The 19,513-nt window shown below is 41.6% G+C and overlaps 1 protein-coding gene across 2 annotated transcripts in view; it reads right to left on the bottom strand.

Annotated features, from left to right (window-relative positions):
- The window catches only part of LOC139273163 (connector enhancer of kinase suppressor of ras 3-like), a 468,583-nt gene that overhangs the window by 344,251 nt on the left and 104,819 nt on the right, over positions 1-19,513 (bottom strand). For both annotated transcript variants that reach the window (XM_070889671.1, XM_070889670.1), the window contains exons 3-4: positions 16,006-16,208; positions 12,456-12,543 (exon numbers count right to left, since the gene is read on the bottom strand). In XM_070889671.1, the coding sequence (XP_070745772.1) occupies positions 12,456-12,543; positions 16,006-16,208 (291 nt within the window). The remainder of the gene's footprint in view (positions 1-12,455; positions 12,544-16,005; positions 16,209-19,513) is intronic.

The raw sequence follows: 19,513 nt of genomic DNA, 5'->3' as shown, positions 1-19,513 counted from the left end.
AAAGCAATCCAGAAGTTGGTGGATGGTTTGTTGTCTAATTCCTAGTTAGAAGTTAATTCCACTACAGGGTACTAAATAATTGGGTAGATTATGGTGTTAGAAATCTGGCATCATTGCTGATAAGAGTCAATGGGGGAGGACAATGGTGAAAGAAAAGGGAGTAGGGAGGGCTTACAGCACAACTAAATTTATAACCGTTTTTTTAAAAAAAGTATGCGCATAAATATTCCAGGTAGCTGATACAATATTTCATGCCCAAAGGGCCATATCCAGGGCCATGATCCATGGTCAGATTTCTTAGTGACTTAAAAAGCATTGAAGTGCACTAGCTCAGTGACTCCAGAATTGTACAAATCAGTTACTTCTGCCTGTTGTGCACTGGTTCAGGTGTCAATTGCTCAAATGTCACTGGTTTCAGTCACAACAGTGACGATACTCCGAAAGTACTTCATTGGCTTTGAGACTTCTGGTGGTCAGGAAAGGCACTATACAAGTGTAAATCTCTCTTTCTTGGTTATATTGGAGGCTTTTAATGTACTCACACCCACCCCCCTGTAATGTCTGTAAGCTTGTAATGTCTGTAGCTCCACACTGTGGATGTGGACGTATTGTGTACTGCAACTGCAGAGTTAATAATGAACAGAACCAGGCAGATTCCGGTGGCTTCCGAGAGAGCTGCCTGCCAAGTTAGGAAGCTGTGTGTGCTGTGCATTGTGAATATATCACATTTGGCGATGAGATGGGATTTTTCGGATGATTTAAAGCTTAAATTTTGTTGGGGAAGGATTCAGCCAGCCGACAGAGACTTTGGAAGTTTCTGTCTTTGGAAAAAAGCTACAAAATCCGAGGTAAAATACAACATGGTGTGAACAGCTAGAAATTAAAATGGCAGGTGTAATCGGACATTTGGGGGAATATAGACACGACCGGGAACGTTTTAAAGCATATGCGGATCGGCTAGAAATGTATTTCATTGCAAATAACAATCGAAGTTCCAGACAATGCAGTCCAGAACCAGGCTGTGTTGGAACATAAGAAAGCGATCTTATCGGAGGCGGGTCCAGCATTGTACGAAACCCTTGTAAATCTGCTTGTGCCCGATGAGCCAAAGGACACAACGCTTAGAGATTTTAAATGAAGCTGGAGCAGCACTATAACCCCAAACCATTAGAAATTGCTGAAAGCTATAGTTTCGGGATTCGGAATCAAAAGGCTGGTGAAAGTATCAGTGATTACATCGTAGCATTAAAAGCGCTATCGATGCACTGTAATTTTGCAAACTTTCAAAACCAAGCATTACGGGATCGTTTTGTTTGTGGGGTGAAAAATGATGCGATTAGAAGGAAGTTATTGACGACGGATGACTTGACTTTTAAGATTGCTTGTCAGACAGCGAGGTCGATGGGCATGGCCGAACAATATTCCAAAAAATTAAATAATGATTGCGGTTGTCAGTCAACTGAGGTAAATCACCTGCAGGTTCAAAGTAAAAGACGGTGGGGGCCCAAAGTCTCAGAAACTGGAAATTCTAACAGAGCGTCGAAGTTGTGCTATAGGTGCCTGGGACAACACATTGCTCAAAGTTGTTCATACGTGAAGGCGGAGTGTTTCTTCTGCAGAAAGACTGGGCATCTTGCGAAGGCATGCCAGCTGAAGGGTAAACCAGCTTTAAAAGCTATGAGTCCAGCGTTCAAAGCTATGAGTCGAAATCCCAAGAGACTACATAGCATGGAAGAACAACAACAGGACGAGGAGATGTTAAAGTTACACATCAGGAGCACGAGGTTAACGGACAGCGATTCGGAAAGCATCAAAATCCACATATATGCTGCGAGATTCAAGATACCAATGGAAATTGACACGGGTGCATCCGTGAGTGTAGTACCGGAGTTGCTGTACCTCGACAAATTGCGTGATTTCCAACTGGAGAAATCCAAGATAGAGCTGCGAGGGTACTCGGGAGAGAAAATTCCTGTGGTAGGTCGTATCACCGTACCAGTGAAATATAAAGATCAATTTCAGAACTTGCCTCTAATAGTAGTGAAAGGAGACAAGTCTGCTTACTAGATTGGAGTAAGATTTTGTGTGTGGAAGCGAGATTTATCAACAACAGATGAGGTTATCAAGAAGTATCCGAAGGTGTTCTGCGAAACGAGCAGTCCGATCCAAGGCTTCAAGGCGAGTGTCAGGGTACAGAAGGACGCTAGATCAGTTTATTACAAGCCATGTTACGTACCATATGCACTCAAGGAGAAATTTGAGCAAGAACTCAAAAGACTAGAGACTGAGAACATTATTTGTAAGATTGATCAATGTAATTGGGCTACACCCATTGTTGTTGTACCTAAATCCGATGGTTAGGTAAGATTGCGTGGTGATAAAGTAACCGTAAACCAGGTTCTCGAGGGTAATGTCCCCAATACATTGCCGAATATAGAAGATTTGTTCACAACACTGACAGGTAGTCAGATCTTCTCAAAACTGGATCTTACGAATGCCTACTTACAGCTTGAACTAGATGAGGAGTCCAAGTCATGTTTGACTATAAATACTCATCTAGGCCTATATCAATTTAATAGGCTACCGTTTGGAGTGTCTTCCGCCCCTGCCATATTCCAAGGGGTGATGAACCAGATTTTGCAAGGTATTGAACGGGTAGTATGTTATTTGGATGCCATACTAATTTCAGCACCAAATAGGCAAATTCATAATAACATATTGAATGAAGTCCTCAAACGGCCAGAGAAGCACAGAGTACGAGTGTCTGCTCGTAAGTGAGAGTTATTTAAAAACTCAGTGGAGTACTTGGGGTACAGAGTAGACAAAGATGGTTTACATCCAACCATGGAAAAATTGGATGCAATTAGAAATGCACCCACTCCCAGGTATGTCACTGAACTTCGTTCATTCTTGGGTCTTTTGAACTATTATGGGAAGTTCCTACCAAATTTAGCTACGGTATTACATCCACTGAATGAACTATTGAAAAAAAACAGGTCCATTGGAAGTGGTCAAAAGAATGCGATACAGCATTCAAGGAGTGTAAAAGCAAATTGGTAGAGAGCACCATGTTAGTTCACTTTGACATATCTAAGGAGATTAAGCTAGCATGTGATGCCTCCCCGTATGGAGTTGCGGCAGTGATCTCTCATGTATCACGTAGTGGGGAGGAGACCCCAATTGCTTTTGCTTCATGCACTCAGTGCCAGTGAGCGTAATTAGGCGCAAATTGAAAAGGAAGCTTTGGCATTAATTTTTGGGGTCAAGAAGTTTCACAAATACTTGTATGGTCGTAAGTTTACCATCGTTACAGACCATAAGCCCCTAACAGCAATCCTCCATCCAAAGTCCCCAGTTCCAACATTAGTTGCAGCCCAAATGCAGAGGTGGGCTTTGATTTTGTCAGCATATACATATGATATTGAATACAGACGATCAGCTGATCACAGTAATGCTGATGCAATGTCTAGATTGCCTTCCCCATCACAAGTTACACCCGATAGGGAAGAAGTGTTTTATTTTTCATACATTGATGAACTGCCAGTCACAGCTGAAGAGATTGGTAGAGCAACCAAACGTGACCCAGTGATGTCAAAGGTGTATGAGTATATTGCAAATGGATGGCCAAACCAGGTAACAGACAAATATATACATCCATTCTTCATTCGTAGGAAGGAATTATCAGTCGATAAGGATTGTATCATGTGGGGTGCAAGAGTGGTTATACCAAATAAATTCAGGTCCAAATTATTAGGAGACCTCCAGTGCCAGCATCTGGGAATGTGCTTGACCAAGAGTTTTGCATGCAGTTATTTATGGTGGCCAGGTCTTGATAAAGATATAGAGTACATCGTGAGTCAGTCAGTGTACGACATGTCAATCGGTAAGCAAGCAACCACCACCAGTACCACTACAGCCATGGAAATGGTCTCCCAGAGTGTGGCAAAGGTTACATATTGATTTTGCTGTGTTAGAAGGACAACAATTGTTCATTGTGATTGATAGCCATTCGAAGTGGGTTGAGGGGTTTCCAATGTGGAAAACAACAACAAGTAAAACATTGGACATTTTACAAAAATTATTTTCTTCATTTGGCCTCCCTGGAGAAATTGTTTTGGATAATGGACCACAATTTCGTTAAGAAGAATTTGCACAATTCACGAGCAAAAATGGTGTGAAACATACCAAGGTTCCACCATACCATCCTGCTTCGAATGGTGCAGCAGAGCACATTGTACAAATTGTAAAACGTGCCCTCATAAAACAAATGTTAGATCCAAATCCAAGGAAACGACAGTTGTCATTCGATCACAAATTAGCTAATTTTTTGATTATTTCTCAAAATACTCCTCATACAACTACTGGTAGAACACCAGCAGAGTTGTTTCTCAAACGACAGCCACGAACCAGATTCCCGTTGTTAAAGCCAAATTTGGTACAATCCGCAGAAGAGAAACAATTAAGACAGAAGGAGAATCATGAGAGGTAGAGTAAAAGAGAGAAGTGTGAAATTAAACCAGAAGGTGAGAGTGAAGAACCAGCACCATAAATGGTTAAAGTGGTTACCAGGAAGAGTGGTGAAGATATGTGGTCCTCGCACATATTTGGTAAAGATGTTTGATAAGGGACAGGTTAGGTTTGTTCATATTGATCATATTTTACCTACAGACATGGAAGGAGTTGAAGGTGGGAATGATTCAATTATTTCTGACTCATCAGATAGTTTTGATACACCAGTAACAAATCTTAAATCCAATATACTGGAAACAAACCCAGGAGAGAATCAGAATGAAAGTCTGAGTCAGAGTCAGGAAAACAAAGAGCCTGAAGTTAGAGTGAGTTCAAATGAAAATCAAGGAAATTCCGTGGAGGAAAATGTTCCTCAGGATGAGCCTCGAATGAGTGTGAAATCGACCCCATGTTTGGAAGGTTCTGTTCGAGAGCGAAGGTATCCTCTTCGAAACAGAAAACAAGTGGTAAAGTTAAATTTGTAAATGTGGGAAAAAAAAGTTTATATCCTGTGTTATGTCTCAACATGAAAGTTATGTATGATGTTTGTTATAATAACTTCTTCATTAAGGAGGGAGAAGTGTAATGTCTGTAAGCTTGTAATGTTTGTAGCGCCACACTGTGGATGTAGACGTATTGTGTACTGCAACTGCAGAGTTAATAATAACCAGAACCAGGCAGATTCCGGAGGTTTCTGAGAGAGCTGCCTGCCATGTTAGGAGCTGTGTGTGCTGTGCTCTGTGAATATATCACACCACCAAAAAGAAAATTGGCTCTTTTCAGCAACGATGTTGTCAGCTGTCTAACACCATAATCTATCCAATTATTTAGTCTTGGAATTAACTTCTAATGAGGAATTAGACACCAAACCATCCACCAACTTCTGGATTGTTTTGTTTTTAATTTTGTAATTGAACCTTTTCAGAACAAAATCTTTCTTTGTTATTTTGGAGGTTTCTAATGTCCATTTAACATCCACTCAATATGTGTTTTAGAGTCCGATTGTTACGTTAGACATTTTTCATTTCTCTGAAGGAATTCCAATACAAATGTTCATGCAATTCATCTCAGATATAATCAATACAATTAATAGTAACACCACTACGGATAGTGGTTAAGGAAAAGAGACTTCCCGGGCCAACCCACTACTCTCCTCTTCCTTTCAACAATCCACGCCCCCACCCACCCTTCCAAATCATCTGTGTCGGTTTATACACATTAACATTGCAAACACAAATGAAAATAGCTACAGGCAACTTCAACTTCCGAATAGGAAATCCATCTATTAGCACAAAATGTTCCTATTAGTGACCGAGGGGTTAAAGCTACCAAGGTAAATCATTTAGGACTCTGGTCATTTTATAGACCCTGTTTATTTACTGCACTTGAAACAGACTTCAAACCAGTTTCTCAGTATTGACACAGTGCCCAAGTTTAGCAGCCCCAGTAGTTTTGTTGCTTATGGTTCAAGGCAGCTAATAAATCTAGCAACACACTAAATTATTCCCTTCTTCAAACAACTTCAAAGGATTTTCATGTTCTCTTTTAAGGGAGGTTCATCTCATTATTTCTGCCCAGTGAAGTTTGGCCCATTATCACAGTTCAACTACTTTCAAAGAAATCCTCGTGCAAAACAGTTTATGAACAGCAGAGACATTAGTGGGTCTTGCGGGGCAGAATTCTTCCCATCTAAAAGATCCCATCAATCAAATGTTAGTTGCTTCCATGAAGAGCACTTTCTTTTGGCTGTGCTCAAGCCAAGTCAGAAACTGGTGCTGTAAAGTTTTGGAATTATCAACAACTGTGGCACAGACCATTAACAGTATTCATACAACACAATTGCCAGATTTCCACAAGGTTATTAAACTGATGCGCCAAATGTAGGCTAGGTGCTTTCTCCCATTCGGAGATCTGCACAGACATCTCGTGCTTTGGTTACTTTGGGGACTGAGAAAGGAGGGAAGTTAATGTTTTAAAATATGTACAATATACTTTTGCCCTTTTACAAGACTCAAATATTGGAGTGTATGGGTCCACTAGTAAAAAAATAAATTGTAGTGACTGCTGATTTTAGTCAAATGTTTCAACTCATCTCTATTGTACTTAGTGAAGAATATAGCCACGGCCCTTTAAATAAAGCAGGGGTGAATGCAAAAACATCCAAGTATCAAAATGGTTGAAGGTACAGCCCAATGTTTTGCAAGTTAATACTTCTACACTGAAATATCTATACTACAATTTATCACATGAAAGGGAAGACAGTGCAAAAAAGAACACAATAGAGATTCATTGATTAAAGTGGGAAAACGAGTAAACTAATGAAGCAACTGGCTCCACTGCCCCTTTCAGAAATGTGAAGAACTCAGTTAATGTTTTTTAAAAAAACACATGCATATGGGGTCAACACGTTGCATGTGGATTGAAACACTATCTTTTTATCTTTGCATCCCAGAACAATGGAATGAAAGTCTGCAGGAGTTCCAAGTGAAACACGCATCAATCTAAACGCTAATGTGGACAGGTCCACAACACAAGTGCCCACTGACATGACATTCTTTGTGAGAGCAGATATGCAAGACAAAACAAAACCCTGTACTATGAAGTAAAAAAAAAATTCAATGGACAGTGAATCTTTTCTGCTAAGATTAAAAACTGACCAGAATATGCACATTTTGTGACATCGACATATATTAAACAGTAGGTACCAGTCCCTTGGCAGACTGGCTCAATAACCTGACAGACTTTTGTCATTAATCATTCCTTGCAGTATGCTTAGTTTGAAGATAGCACTTTGAGGAAGAAACAATAAATTTAAGACCAATCTCGACACCGACAAACACAAGTCTAAATACAGACAGGCACCACTGTTCAGAGAGCTCCACATTACTTTAATTTTAATACTAAAACCAATGCATCAACATTAGGTCTACACATCAATAAGTTATGTCCGCTCCCTGTTAGAACTGATGGCAAAGATGGATTTGTGGGATTAGGAGCAAATCAGTTACAAGGCCCACGCACAGAGGGATCTCTACTCAATGCATACAAGATCCCAGAACCAACATTCAACAGCACAAATGCCTCCCTCCAAAATGCTTTTCAGGTACAAAACACTGTGAACATGCTTCATGTTTGCGCTGTCCGACTTGTAACAATGGGAATTGATGCTGGGTTTGTATTACAGAGCAATTGTAAGAAGTGATCCTTTAAATACCCTGGTGGTTCTGCAGGGTAGGTTCCAGAGCAATATAGTAAGCATACGCAATCTTCTGTGTGCGCAAGAGTCAGGATTTGTTTCTCGTCTCTTGCCTTTCTCTAATGGCTCAGAAAGATCAATGCAGGACAGCAATGAGGAAACTGCATCCCTAGCCTGTGGAAGGGTTGCACAATTTTCCTGCAGGCTGAAAAGAAATGCTGGCCTGAACAAGAGGGAGCATTTACACTTGCTCATACTTCACACATCAGGAGAGCTGCTGCTGCAAAGTGAACACGCCACAAAGCTCATTGATTGCAACATACATATAAGTGTTACTGGAATTCCAATCCATTGAACGGAAAATATTCTACATTCAACAAAAATATAGGATAATGAGGAACCTTGTATGCATGGAGTGTGTGTGTGTGTGTGTGTGTGTGTGTGTGTGTGTGTGTGTGTGTGTGTGTGTGTGTGTGTGCCTTGTGACTGATTTGTTCTTACTCCTATAAATGCATCTTTACCATCAGTTCTGTCAAATGCGTAATTCCTATACTGAGAAACCATGCAAGCAACCTTATGTTTGACTAAGAGGTACAAGAGCGAGACCACGTGGGCAATAGAGGAAACCCTACCATTACCTCACATTTGTTCATCGACGAGCTAATATTGCTTGCCACTTTCCCACAAGTCAGTCTCGAGCAACATCAGCCATGATCTTATTGAATGGCGGAACAGGCTCGAGGGGCTAGATGGCCTACTCCTGTTCCTAATTCTTATGTTCTTATAACCACCACCATTTTCATGAACTTATTTACTTTGGTTTGAGCAAGTAGAAAGTTTCCATTCAACCCATTTGTTACCATCATTCATATGGGCTTGTAAATTGATTTTACATAGTACAACAGTGTTGACATGCGAGAAGAGTTAAATGATATTTAGCCTTGGTTTTACAAAGCTCATTCTTACGATGAAAGATTTCTTCAGACAAAAGACAAATCCTTGGAAGACTATGGCAAAGATTCAGATAAGGAAACAAAGTTCACTTCACTTCACTTTCAGCTTATGCTAATGGCTTACTCCTGCTCCTATTTCTTACAAGAACATAACATAAGAAACAGGAGCAAAAGTAGGCCATTTGGCCCCTCGAGCATACGGGGGGTGGGGGGGTTGTGGGGAGAGGCAAAAGAAAGAAAGAGCTATAGTGGTAGGGGATTCGCTAGTCAGGGGAGCAGACAAGCGTTTCTGCGGCCGAAAACGCAACTCAAGGATGGTATGTTGCCTCCCTGGTGCCAGGGTCAAGGATGTCACCGAGCGGCTGCAGGACATTCTGGGGGGGGGGGGGGGGGGGGGGGGGGGGTGAGGAAGGAGGGTGAACAACAAGAGGTTGTGTTCCACATTGTTACCAATGACATAGGTAGGAAGAGGGATGAGGTCCTGCAGGCAGAATTTAGGGAGCTAGGAGAGAAATTAAAAAGCAGGACCTCAAAAGGTAGTCGTCTCCAGATTACTCCCAGTGCCATGAGCTAGTGAGTACAGAAATAGGAGGATAGAGCAGATGAATACGTGGCTGGAGAGATGGTGCAGGCGGGACGGCTTTAGTTTCCTGAGGCATTGGGACCACTTCTGGGGGAGGTGGGACATGTATAAGCCGGACGGGTTGCACCTCAACAGAGCCGGGACCAATATCCTTGCAGGGGGGGTTGCTAGTGCTGTTGGGGAGGGTTTAAACTAGCTTTGCAGGGGGATCGGAACCTGAAAATAGATTCAGTAGGGAGGGTAGTAAAGCTGGAATTAGAAAGCAAAAAGAAAGTGAGTTTGAAGGAGAGAGGAAACAAGCAGGAAAAAAGGGTAAAAAAAAACTTAAAGGCACTTTGTCTAAATGCATGTAGCATTTGTAACAAAATAGATGAATTGACAGCACAAATTGAGACAAATGGGTATGATCTGATAGCCATGACAGAGACGTGGTTGCAAGGTGACCAGGACTGGGAATTAAATATTCAGGGGTACTTGACAATCCAGAAGGACATACAGAAAGGAAAAGGAGGTGGGGTAGCTCTATTGATAAACAATGGAATCACTGCAATAGTAAGAAACAATATTTGCTCAAATGATAAGGGTGTTGAAACAGTTTGGGTGGAGATAAGGAATAAGAAGGGGGAAAAGTCACTGGTGGGTGTAGTCTATAGGCCCCAACATAGCAACTCTGTTGGTCAGAGCATAAACCAGGAAATAGTGGGGGCTTATAAAAAGGGAACAGCAATAATCATGGGTGATTTTAACCTCCGCATTGATTGGACAAATCAAATTGGTCAGGATAGCCTTGAGGAAGAATTCATAGAGTGCGTTAGGGACTGGTTCCTTGAGCAGTAACGGAACCAACCAGGGGCAGGCTATCTTAGATCTGGTCCTCTGTAACGAGACAGGATTAATAAACAATCTCCTGGTAAAGGATCCCCTCAGAATGAGTGATCATAGCATGATTGAATTTTAAATTCAGATGGAGGGCGAGAAAGTTGGATCTCAAACCAGCGTACTAAACTTAAATAAAGGAGACTATGAAGGTATGAGGGCAGAGTTGGGTAAAGTGGACTGGGAAAATAGATTAAAGTGTAGGACGGTTGATGAACAGTGGTGTACATTTAAGGAGATATTTCACAATCCTCAAGAAAAATATATTCCAGTGAGGAGGAAAGGGTGTGAGAGAAAAGATAGCCATCTGTGGCTAAGAAATAAAGGATGGTATCCAATTAAAAACAAGGGCATACAAAGTGGCCAAAACTAGTGGGAGGACAGAAAACTGGGAAGCTTTTAAAAGCCAGCAAAGAACGACTAAAAAAATGATTAAGAAAGGGAAGATAGACTAAGAAAGTAAACTAGCACAAAATATAAAAACAGATAGCAAGAATTTCTATAGGTATATAAAAAGGAAAAGAGTGACTAAAGTAAATGCTGGTCCCTTAGAGGACGAGACCGGGGAATTACTAATGGAGAACATGGAGATGGCAGAAACTCTGAACAAATATTTTGTATCAGTCTTTACGGTAGAGGAACACCAACAATATTCCAACAGTGGATAGTCAAGGGGCTATGGCAGGGTGGAAGGAACTTAACACAATCACAATCACTAAGGAGGTGGTACTCAGTAAGATAATGTGACTAAAGGCAGATAAATCCCCTGGATCTGATGGCTTGCATCCTAGGGTCTTGAGAAGTAGCGGCAGGGATTGTGGATGCATTGGTTGTAATTTACCAAAATTCCCTGAATTCTGGGGAAGTCCCAGCAGATTGGAAAACTGCTAATGTAACACCCCTATTTAAAAACGGAGGCAGGGAAAAAGCAGGAAACTATAGATTAGTTAGCCTTACATCTATCTATGGTTGGGAAAATGTTGGACTCCATTATTAAAGCAGTAGCAGGACATTTGGAAAAGCAAAATACGGTCAGGCAGAGTCAGCATGGATTTATGAAGGGGAAGTTATGTTTGACAAATTTGCTGGAGTTCTTTGAGGATGTAACGAACAGGGTGGACAAAGGGGAACCAGTGGATTTGGTGTATTTGGACTTCCAGAAGGCATTTGACAAAGTACCACATAAAAGGTTACTGCACAAGATAAAAGTTCAGGGGGTTGGGAATAATACATTAGCATGGATAGAGGATTGGCTAACTAACAGAGAACAGAGAGTCGGGATAAATTGTTCATTCTCTGGTTGGCAACCAGTAACTAGTGGGGTTCCGCAGGGATCAGTGCTGGGACCCCAACTAGTTGCAATCTATATTAACGACTTGGAAGAAGGGACAGAGTGTAACGTCGCCAAGTTTGCTGACGATACAAAGATGGAAGGAAAAGCAATGTGTGAGGAGGACACAAAAAATCTGCAAAAGGACATAGACAGGCTAAGTGAGCAGGCAAAAATTTGGCAGATGGAGTATAATGTTGGAAAGTATGAGGTCATGCACTTTGGCAGAAAAAAAAATCAAAGAGCAAGTTATTATTTAAATGGAGAAAGATTGCAAAGTGCCACAGTACAGCAGGACCTGGGGGTACTTGTGCATGAAACACAAAAGGATAGTATGCAGGTACAGCAAGTGATCAGGAAGACCAATGGTATCTTGGCCTTTATTGCAAAGGGGATGGAGTATAAAAGCAGGGAAGTCTTTCTACAGCTATGCAAAGTATTGGTGAGGCCACACCTGGAATACTGCGTGCAGTTTTGGTTTTCATATTTATGAAAGGATATACTTGCTTTGGAGGCAGTTTAGAGAAGGTTCACAAGGTTGATTCCGGGGATGAGAGGGTTGACTTATGAGGAAAGGTTGAGTAGGTTGGGCCTCTACTCATTGGAATTCAGAAGAATGAGAGGTGATCTTATCGAAACGTGTAAGATTATGAGGCTTGACAAGGTGGATGCAGAGAGGATGTTTCCACTGATGGGGGAGACTAGAACTAGAAGGCATGATCTTAGAATAAGGGGCCACCCATTTAAAACAGAGATGAGGAGGAATTTATTCTGAGGGTTGTAAATCTGTGGAATTCACTGCCTCAGAGAGCTGTGGAAGCTGAGACGTTGAATAAATTTAAGACAAAGAGACATTTCTTGAACGATAAGGGGATAAGGGGTTATGGGGAGCGTGCGGGGAAGTGGAGCTGAGTCCATGATCAGATCAGCCATGATCTTATTGAATGGCGGAGCAGGCTCAAGGGGGCGTTTGGCCTACTCCTGTTCCAATTTCTTATGTTCTTATACCTGTTGAACAGTTGTCGTCAAATCCAAGCACAGCTGTATAATCTTGTTTTTCATCATTGAGTAATCACTGATCCCTGTAAATGGTGACCTGTAATAAAACAAATCTTCTTTTAGAATAATATACTCACACACACAGATCTCAACACACAACTTGGGCTATAAATCTGCACACTTAGATAGTTGTGTATATACTAAATGGATCAGAACAAGCTACAAACATATCCACGAAATACATTAACAGAAACAAAAAATACAATGCAAAACTTTGATAATTACTTGTTCCAAATAAAAGAATCTTGTGTAATATGAATACACCATCATTTAACATGTCTTTAATAAATGAGTCAGTATGGTCAATACTAATTCCAGAGCACGTGTTTCCAAATAGCAGCACTATAAATAAACCCAACAGCCATATTCAAAAATATGATTAGGGGAACCTTCACTTAATGAGTAAATGCAATTTCATGACTCAATGTATATGACTCAGAACTGGGTGGCCCAGCACATTGAAAAGTTGTTTTCTGGGACAGGATACATCAACTCAGACTTGTCTCAGACAAGTTCTTAGCAGCCACAGGTCCATAGCACAAAGCTATATATAGTTCAGTACTAAACTGAAGTGCAGCTGATATGATAACTGAAAAATTCCAGCGGTGCAGTAGTGGATGCTCTTCTGAGACAGCTGACCAGTCAGCATGGAAGAAGCCTATATCTAGCTACATCACACTTCACCTCGAAAAGCTTAATACTAGCACTGGATGCCAACAATGGAAGCATGCAATTTAAAAAAAAAATATTCGTTCCTGGGATGTGAGCGTCATTGGCAAGGTCAGCATTTATTGCCCATCCTCTAATTACCCTGAACCACTGCAGTCCTTGTGGTGAAGGTACTGTTAGGGAGGGATTTCCAGGATTTTGACCCAACGACGATGGAACGGTGATTTATTTCCAGGATGGTGTGTAACTTGGAGCGGAATGTGGAGGTGGTGGTGTTCCCATGCGCCTGCTGCCCTTGCCCTTCTAGGTGGTAGAGGTCGTGGGTTTGGGAGGTGCTGCCGAAGAAACCTTGGTGAGTTGCTGCAGTGCATCTTGTAGATGCTACACACTGCAGCCACGGTACATTGGTGATGGAAGGAGTAAATATTTAAAGGTGGATGTGGTGCCAATCAAATGCATACAATTAAATAAAAAGTGAGCAACCTATAACTCATGAGCAGTTGAGAGGAAAATCAGATCACACCAGTCTAAAGAAAACAGCTTTGTAATTGGAAATCAGAACTAAAGATAAGTACCAAAAAGATGCAGAAATTAAACTTGATTCCTGTACTTGAAGTGGATTCCCCTCGCACACTAATCTAAAATAGATCCTTCAGTAAATGTGTTCTTTTCCTCATAACCGCCCGGTGCTTCCCCCTCTCCAATAGTTTATATTTATTGATGCAAATGTACTCTTGTATATGGGACACTTTGTAAAAGTTTACTGCTGTGACTTACCAGACTGAGTAATAAGGATTTTAAATTTTTTTATGCTGTGCTCCATAACACAGACCCCTTCCTTCATCCCAAGAATACTCAAACATGCCATACCATGGAGTGTTGACTGCACCCACAATATCTCCTCCTGCTCTTCCCCATCCCACAACTCCCTAATCCAATCCATGCTGTAAGGGAAATGTGCCAGACACCTTTCCCCATAGGGGAGAGAACATGTAGAAGAGATGGCCGGTAAGCTTTGGCTACTTGCAGGGCCTACAGAAAAATGCTAATACAAAGATCAAAGTAACAAACTTCATAATATCAGAGGTGTCCGGTAAAACCTCATACCATACCTGTTTGAATGAACAGGAAAGTGTTGAGGAACAGGCTATTCCTCAACTTACAGATTGTACGCAAGAGAAATTTACCCAAGATAACTGCTCATGCAACTGAAAGGAACAGTAATGAACATTTTGAGCCAGCATCAATTTGTGTTGACATGTACCACTGCTTTTTAGTAACTGCAATATTTTTCTTTCCTAACCAGAAGAACAAAGTTCAAATTCACTTTTTTTTTTCCCCCTCCCCCCCTGCCCCCTCACAAAGCTCATCCTTTGGGCTGGATAGTTTTACCTGCAACAATTTTCTGTACAATAAAAATGCACTCTTGTAGTAGGCACAGAGACTAAAACAGACGTATACATTACTGACTTATTCATTTAAGACGCAGCTGCTGCAATCTTTTACAATCAAAAACGTTTGAGAAATGACCACAGCTGAGAGAACATAGGAAATAGGAGCAGGAGAAGGCCACACGGCCCCTCGAGCCTGCTCCGCCATTCAATAAGATCATGGTTGATCCGATCATGGACTCAGGTCCACTTCCCTGCCCGCTCTCCATAACCCCTTATTCCCTTATCATTTAAGAAACTGTCTATTTCTGTCTTAAATTTATTCAATGTCCCAACTTCTACAGCTCTCTGAGGCAACGAATTCCACAGATCCACAACCCTCCAAGAAATAAATTTCTCTTCGTCTCAGTTTTAAATAGGCGGCCCCTTATTCTAAGATTGTGTCCTCAAGTTCTAGTCTCCCATAGTTCTAGTCTCCTCCATCAGTGGAAACATCCTCTCTGCATTCACCTTGTCAAGCCCCCTCATAATCTTATACGTTTCGATAAGATCACCTCTCATTCTTTTGAATTCCAATGAGTAGAAGCCCAACCTACTCAATCTTCCCTCATAAGTCAACCCCCTCATCTCTGGAATCAACCTTGTGAACCTTCTCTGAACTGCCTCCAAAGCAAGTATATCCTTTTGTAAATATGGAAACCAAAACTGCATGCAGTATTCCAGGTGTGGCCTCACCAATACCCTGTATAACTGTAGCAAGACTTCCCTGCTTTTATACTCCATCCCCTTTGCAATAAAGGGGAAGATTCCATTGACCTTTCTGATCACTTGCTGACTTATCTTTTGTGTTTTGCACAAGTACCCCCAGATCCCGCTGTACTGCAGCACTTTGCAATCTTTCTCCATTTAAATAATAACTTGCTCTTTGATTTTTTTTCTGCCAAAGTGCATGACCTCACACTTTCCAACATTATACTCCATCTGCCAAATTTTTGCCCACTCACTTAACCTATCTAATGTCCTTTTGCAGATTTTTTGTGCCCTCCTCACACATTGCCAATGATAAAAAGATGGGAGGAAAAGCAAACTTGGCTATGTTACACTCAGTCCCTTCCTCCAATCGTTAATATAGATTGTAAATAGTTGAGGTCCCAGCACTGATCCCTACGGCATCATACTGGTTACTGATTGCCAACCTGAGAATGAACCATTTATCCCTCCTCTGTGTTTTCTGTTCATTAGCCAATCCTCTATCCATGCTAATATATTACCCACAACCCAGTGAACTTTTATCTTGTGCAATAACCTTTTATGTGGCATCTTCGCAGTTTTTTATACTTCTTTAAGAACAATGTTGAAGGTTAACTTCCACATTCCCAAGTGATTAGAGCAGCACAGTACACAAGTGTGCAATTACTTTAGGTTGACACATTGTTTACCTGTCCAGCCACGCCAACAATGCCTTAGCAGCTGCAATGAGGTCCACGACTGAGGTAAGGAAGTCATTGGGAGGTTTGCGAGAAGTTGTGCCATCATAAGCAGTGCTTTTTCTCCGAGTGTTGATAAAATTCTGGAGGCCATTGGTGGCAACCCGTAACTTCAGGGCCAAATTCTTCATGCTTTCTGTTTCCAATCCATAATTCTGCAATTAAAAGTGAATCATCAGAATAGAAGCAGCCAAATAAATCTTCCAATCCTCCTTGGGTTTGGGGGTGGTGCCACATGGCTGGAGAATTGTAAATGTTAGACTCCTTTTTAAAAAAAGGGGGAGAGAATAAACCCGGCAACTACAGGCCAGTCAGCCCAATGTGGAGAAACCCGGAGACAATAATCCAGAACAATATTAATTGGCATTTGGAAAAATATGGGTTAATATATGAAAGTCAGCATGGATGTTAAAGACAAATCCTGTTTGATTAACTGGAGTTCTTTGATGAAGTAACAGAAGGTTGACAAGGGCAGTGCAGCTGATATGTGGACTTTCAAAAGTCAATTGATAAAGTACCACATAACCGACAAATTTAAAGCCCATGAGATTGATGGGACAATGGCAGTGTGGAAACAAACTTGGCTAAGGGACAGAAAGAGAGTAGTGGTGAACAGTTGGGTTTCAGATTGGAGGAAGGAATACAGTGAAGTTCCCAGGGGTTGGTATTAGGACCACTGCTCTTTTTGATATATAGCAATGACCTGGACTTGGGTGTACATGGCATAATTTCAAAGCTTGCAGATAAAACCAAACTCAAATATTGTAAACAATGAGGCGGATAACAATGTTTCAGGAAGAGAGACTGGTGAAATGGGCAGACACATGGCTGATGAAATTTAACACAGAAGTGTGAAATGATTCATTTTGGTCGGAAGAATGATGAGATGCACTATGAGCTAAACGGTACAATTTTAAAAGGGCTGCAAGATCAGAAACTTTGGGGTTAATGTACACAAATCTTTGAAGGAGACAGGGCAGGTTGAGAAAGCATATGGGATCCTTGGCTTTATAAAAACAGAGGCACGGAGTACAAAAGCAAGGACATTATGCTAAACCTTTATAAAACATTGGTTAGGCTGGAGTAATGTGTTTAATTCTTGGGGAGAATAGGAGAAGGATCATGCTCACACATGAAGAGCGGAAACTCAAGTATGGAGTGGGGTGGGGTGGGGGCACTAATAAGAACTCAGAACTCAGAGCAGGAAAAGGCTATATGGCCTCTCGAGCCTGCTCCACCATTCAATATCATGGCTGATCTGATCATGGACTCAGCTCCACTTGCCCACCAGCTCCCCATAACCCCTTATCGTTTAAGAAACTGTCTATTTCTGTCTTGAATTTATTCAATGTCCCAGCTTCCACAGCTCTTTGAGGCAGCAAATTCCACAGATGTACAACCCCGAGAAGAAATTTCGCCTCATCGCAGTTTTAAATGGGCAGCCCCTTATTCTCCTCAGGACTGAGATGAGGAGAAACTTCTTCACTCAGAGTTGTTAACCTGTGGACTTCCCTACCAGAGAGAGTTGTTGATGCCAGTTCATTGGATATATTCACGAGGGAGTTAGATATGGCCTTTACGGCTAAAGGGATCAAGGGGTATGGAGAGAAAGCAGGAAAGGGGTACTAAGGTGAATGATCAGCCATGATCTTATTGAATGCTGGTGCAGGCTCGAAGGGTGGAATGGCTTACTCCTGCACCTATTTTCTATGTTTCTCTGCCCTCCAGTTCTAGTCTCCCCCATCAGTGGAAACATCCTCTCTGCATCCACCTTGTCAAGCCCCCATCAATCTTATACGTTCCAACAAGATCACCTCTCATTCATCTGAATTCCAATGAGTAGAGGCCCAACCTTCTCAAACTTTCCTCATAAGACAACCCCCTTATCTCCGGAATCAACCTAGTGAATCTTCTCTGAACTGTCTCCAAAGCAAGTATATCCTTTCGTAAATATGGAAACCAGAACTGTATGGGGTAGTCCGGGTGTGGCCTCACCAATACCTTGCATAGCTGTAGCAAGACTTCCCTGCTTTTATACTCCATCCCCTTTGCAATAAAGGCCAAGATTCCATTGGCCTTCCTGATCACTTGCTGTACCTGCATACTATCCTTTTGTGTTTCATGCACAAGTACTCCAGGTCCCGCTGTACTGCAGCACTTTGCAATCTTTCTCCATTTAAATAATAACTTGCTCTTTGATTTTTTTTCTGCCAAAGTGCATGACCTCACACTTTCCAACATTATACTCCATCTGCAAAATGTTTGCCTGCTCACTTAGCCTGTGTATGTCCTTTTGCAGATTTTCTGTGTCCTCCTCACACATTGCTTTTCCTCCCATCTTTGTATCGTCAGCAAACTTGGCTACGTTACACTCAAATAGAATCCCAGACAAGTCACTATCTTCAAGAGACAAATGAGGAAAAAAATTATCTTTCCATCTCCCTTAATTTTCTCCCCTCCAAAAGATATGACTTCTTGCTAGGGTACAGTTCTCTTCACTACCAAGTGTTTGTTTTTTAAAATTATAACCCTCGACAGCAAATGCCAGCTTCGAGATGGATTTTCATCCTCAGTAGGTGTCATTGAATTGCAATCAGGAGCAGAAACCCTAGGCCAGTTTTCCCATCACTAATCCACGGTGCTGAGGTCAACTGAAGTGCCTTTACTGCCGCCCCTCAAAGATTAGCAAACTCAGCACAGATCGGAGACCTTCCAGATCTGCACGGCTCAGGCACTCTCTGGATAAATTTGCTGAGCCATCAGGAGAGCTTTCATTTATTTAGTCCATCTAGCATGATTGACAAGAAAAAAGGATTACGTGTCTGAGCAAGCCCAGCTCCTCAAAATTCCTACTCACAGGCAGCATTAGGCACAAGTTAGAATCACCAACTCCACTGGGTTTCTGATCGCAGTTGTGTTCACAGTGGAGATCAGATGCCTTCGCACAAGGAGGAAGAAAAACAAAAGCGTGTTTACATTCAAAAGTGCACCCGACAGCAAACGTACAGTTTTGCTGCTTTTGGCTGGAAGCCTTAATTTGGTGTCTCAGGAGCTACCTTCCACTAATAGTAACCGTGCTTAGGAGTGGCTATACCAGGTAAAATTAATAGAAGAGCAGTACACAGATCTCACAGGCATCAGCATGACTGTTGCATTCTAGACACTTAGTATAAATATGAAACACCTGTAGAATACAAAAGGAGAGATGTGTCTTTTCAAGTATTTGGACTTTCAAAAGGCTTTTGACAAGGTCTCACACAAGAGATTGGTGTGCAAAATTAAAGCACATAGTATTGGGGGTAATGTTTTGACGTGGATAGAGAATTGGTTGGCAGACAGGAAGCAGAGAGTCGGGATAAACGGGTCCTTTTCAGAATGACAGGCAGTGACTCGTGGGGTACCGCAAGGTTCAGTGCTGGGACCCCAGCTATTTACAATATACATTAATGATTTAGATGAA

The sequence above is a fragment of the Pristiophorus japonicus genome, chromosome 9 (genome assembly GCF_044704955.1).
Source record: "Pristiophorus japonicus isolate sPriJap1 chromosome 9, sPriJap1.hap1, whole genome shotgun sequence".
In the NCBI taxonomy this organism is placed as follows: domain Eukaryota; kingdom Metazoa; phylum Chordata; class Chondrichthyes; family Pristiophoridae; genus Pristiophorus; species Pristiophorus japonicus.
The sequence above is the reverse complement of the archived record's forward strand: the minus strand, read 5'-3'. Positions and strand labels throughout refer to the sequence as shown.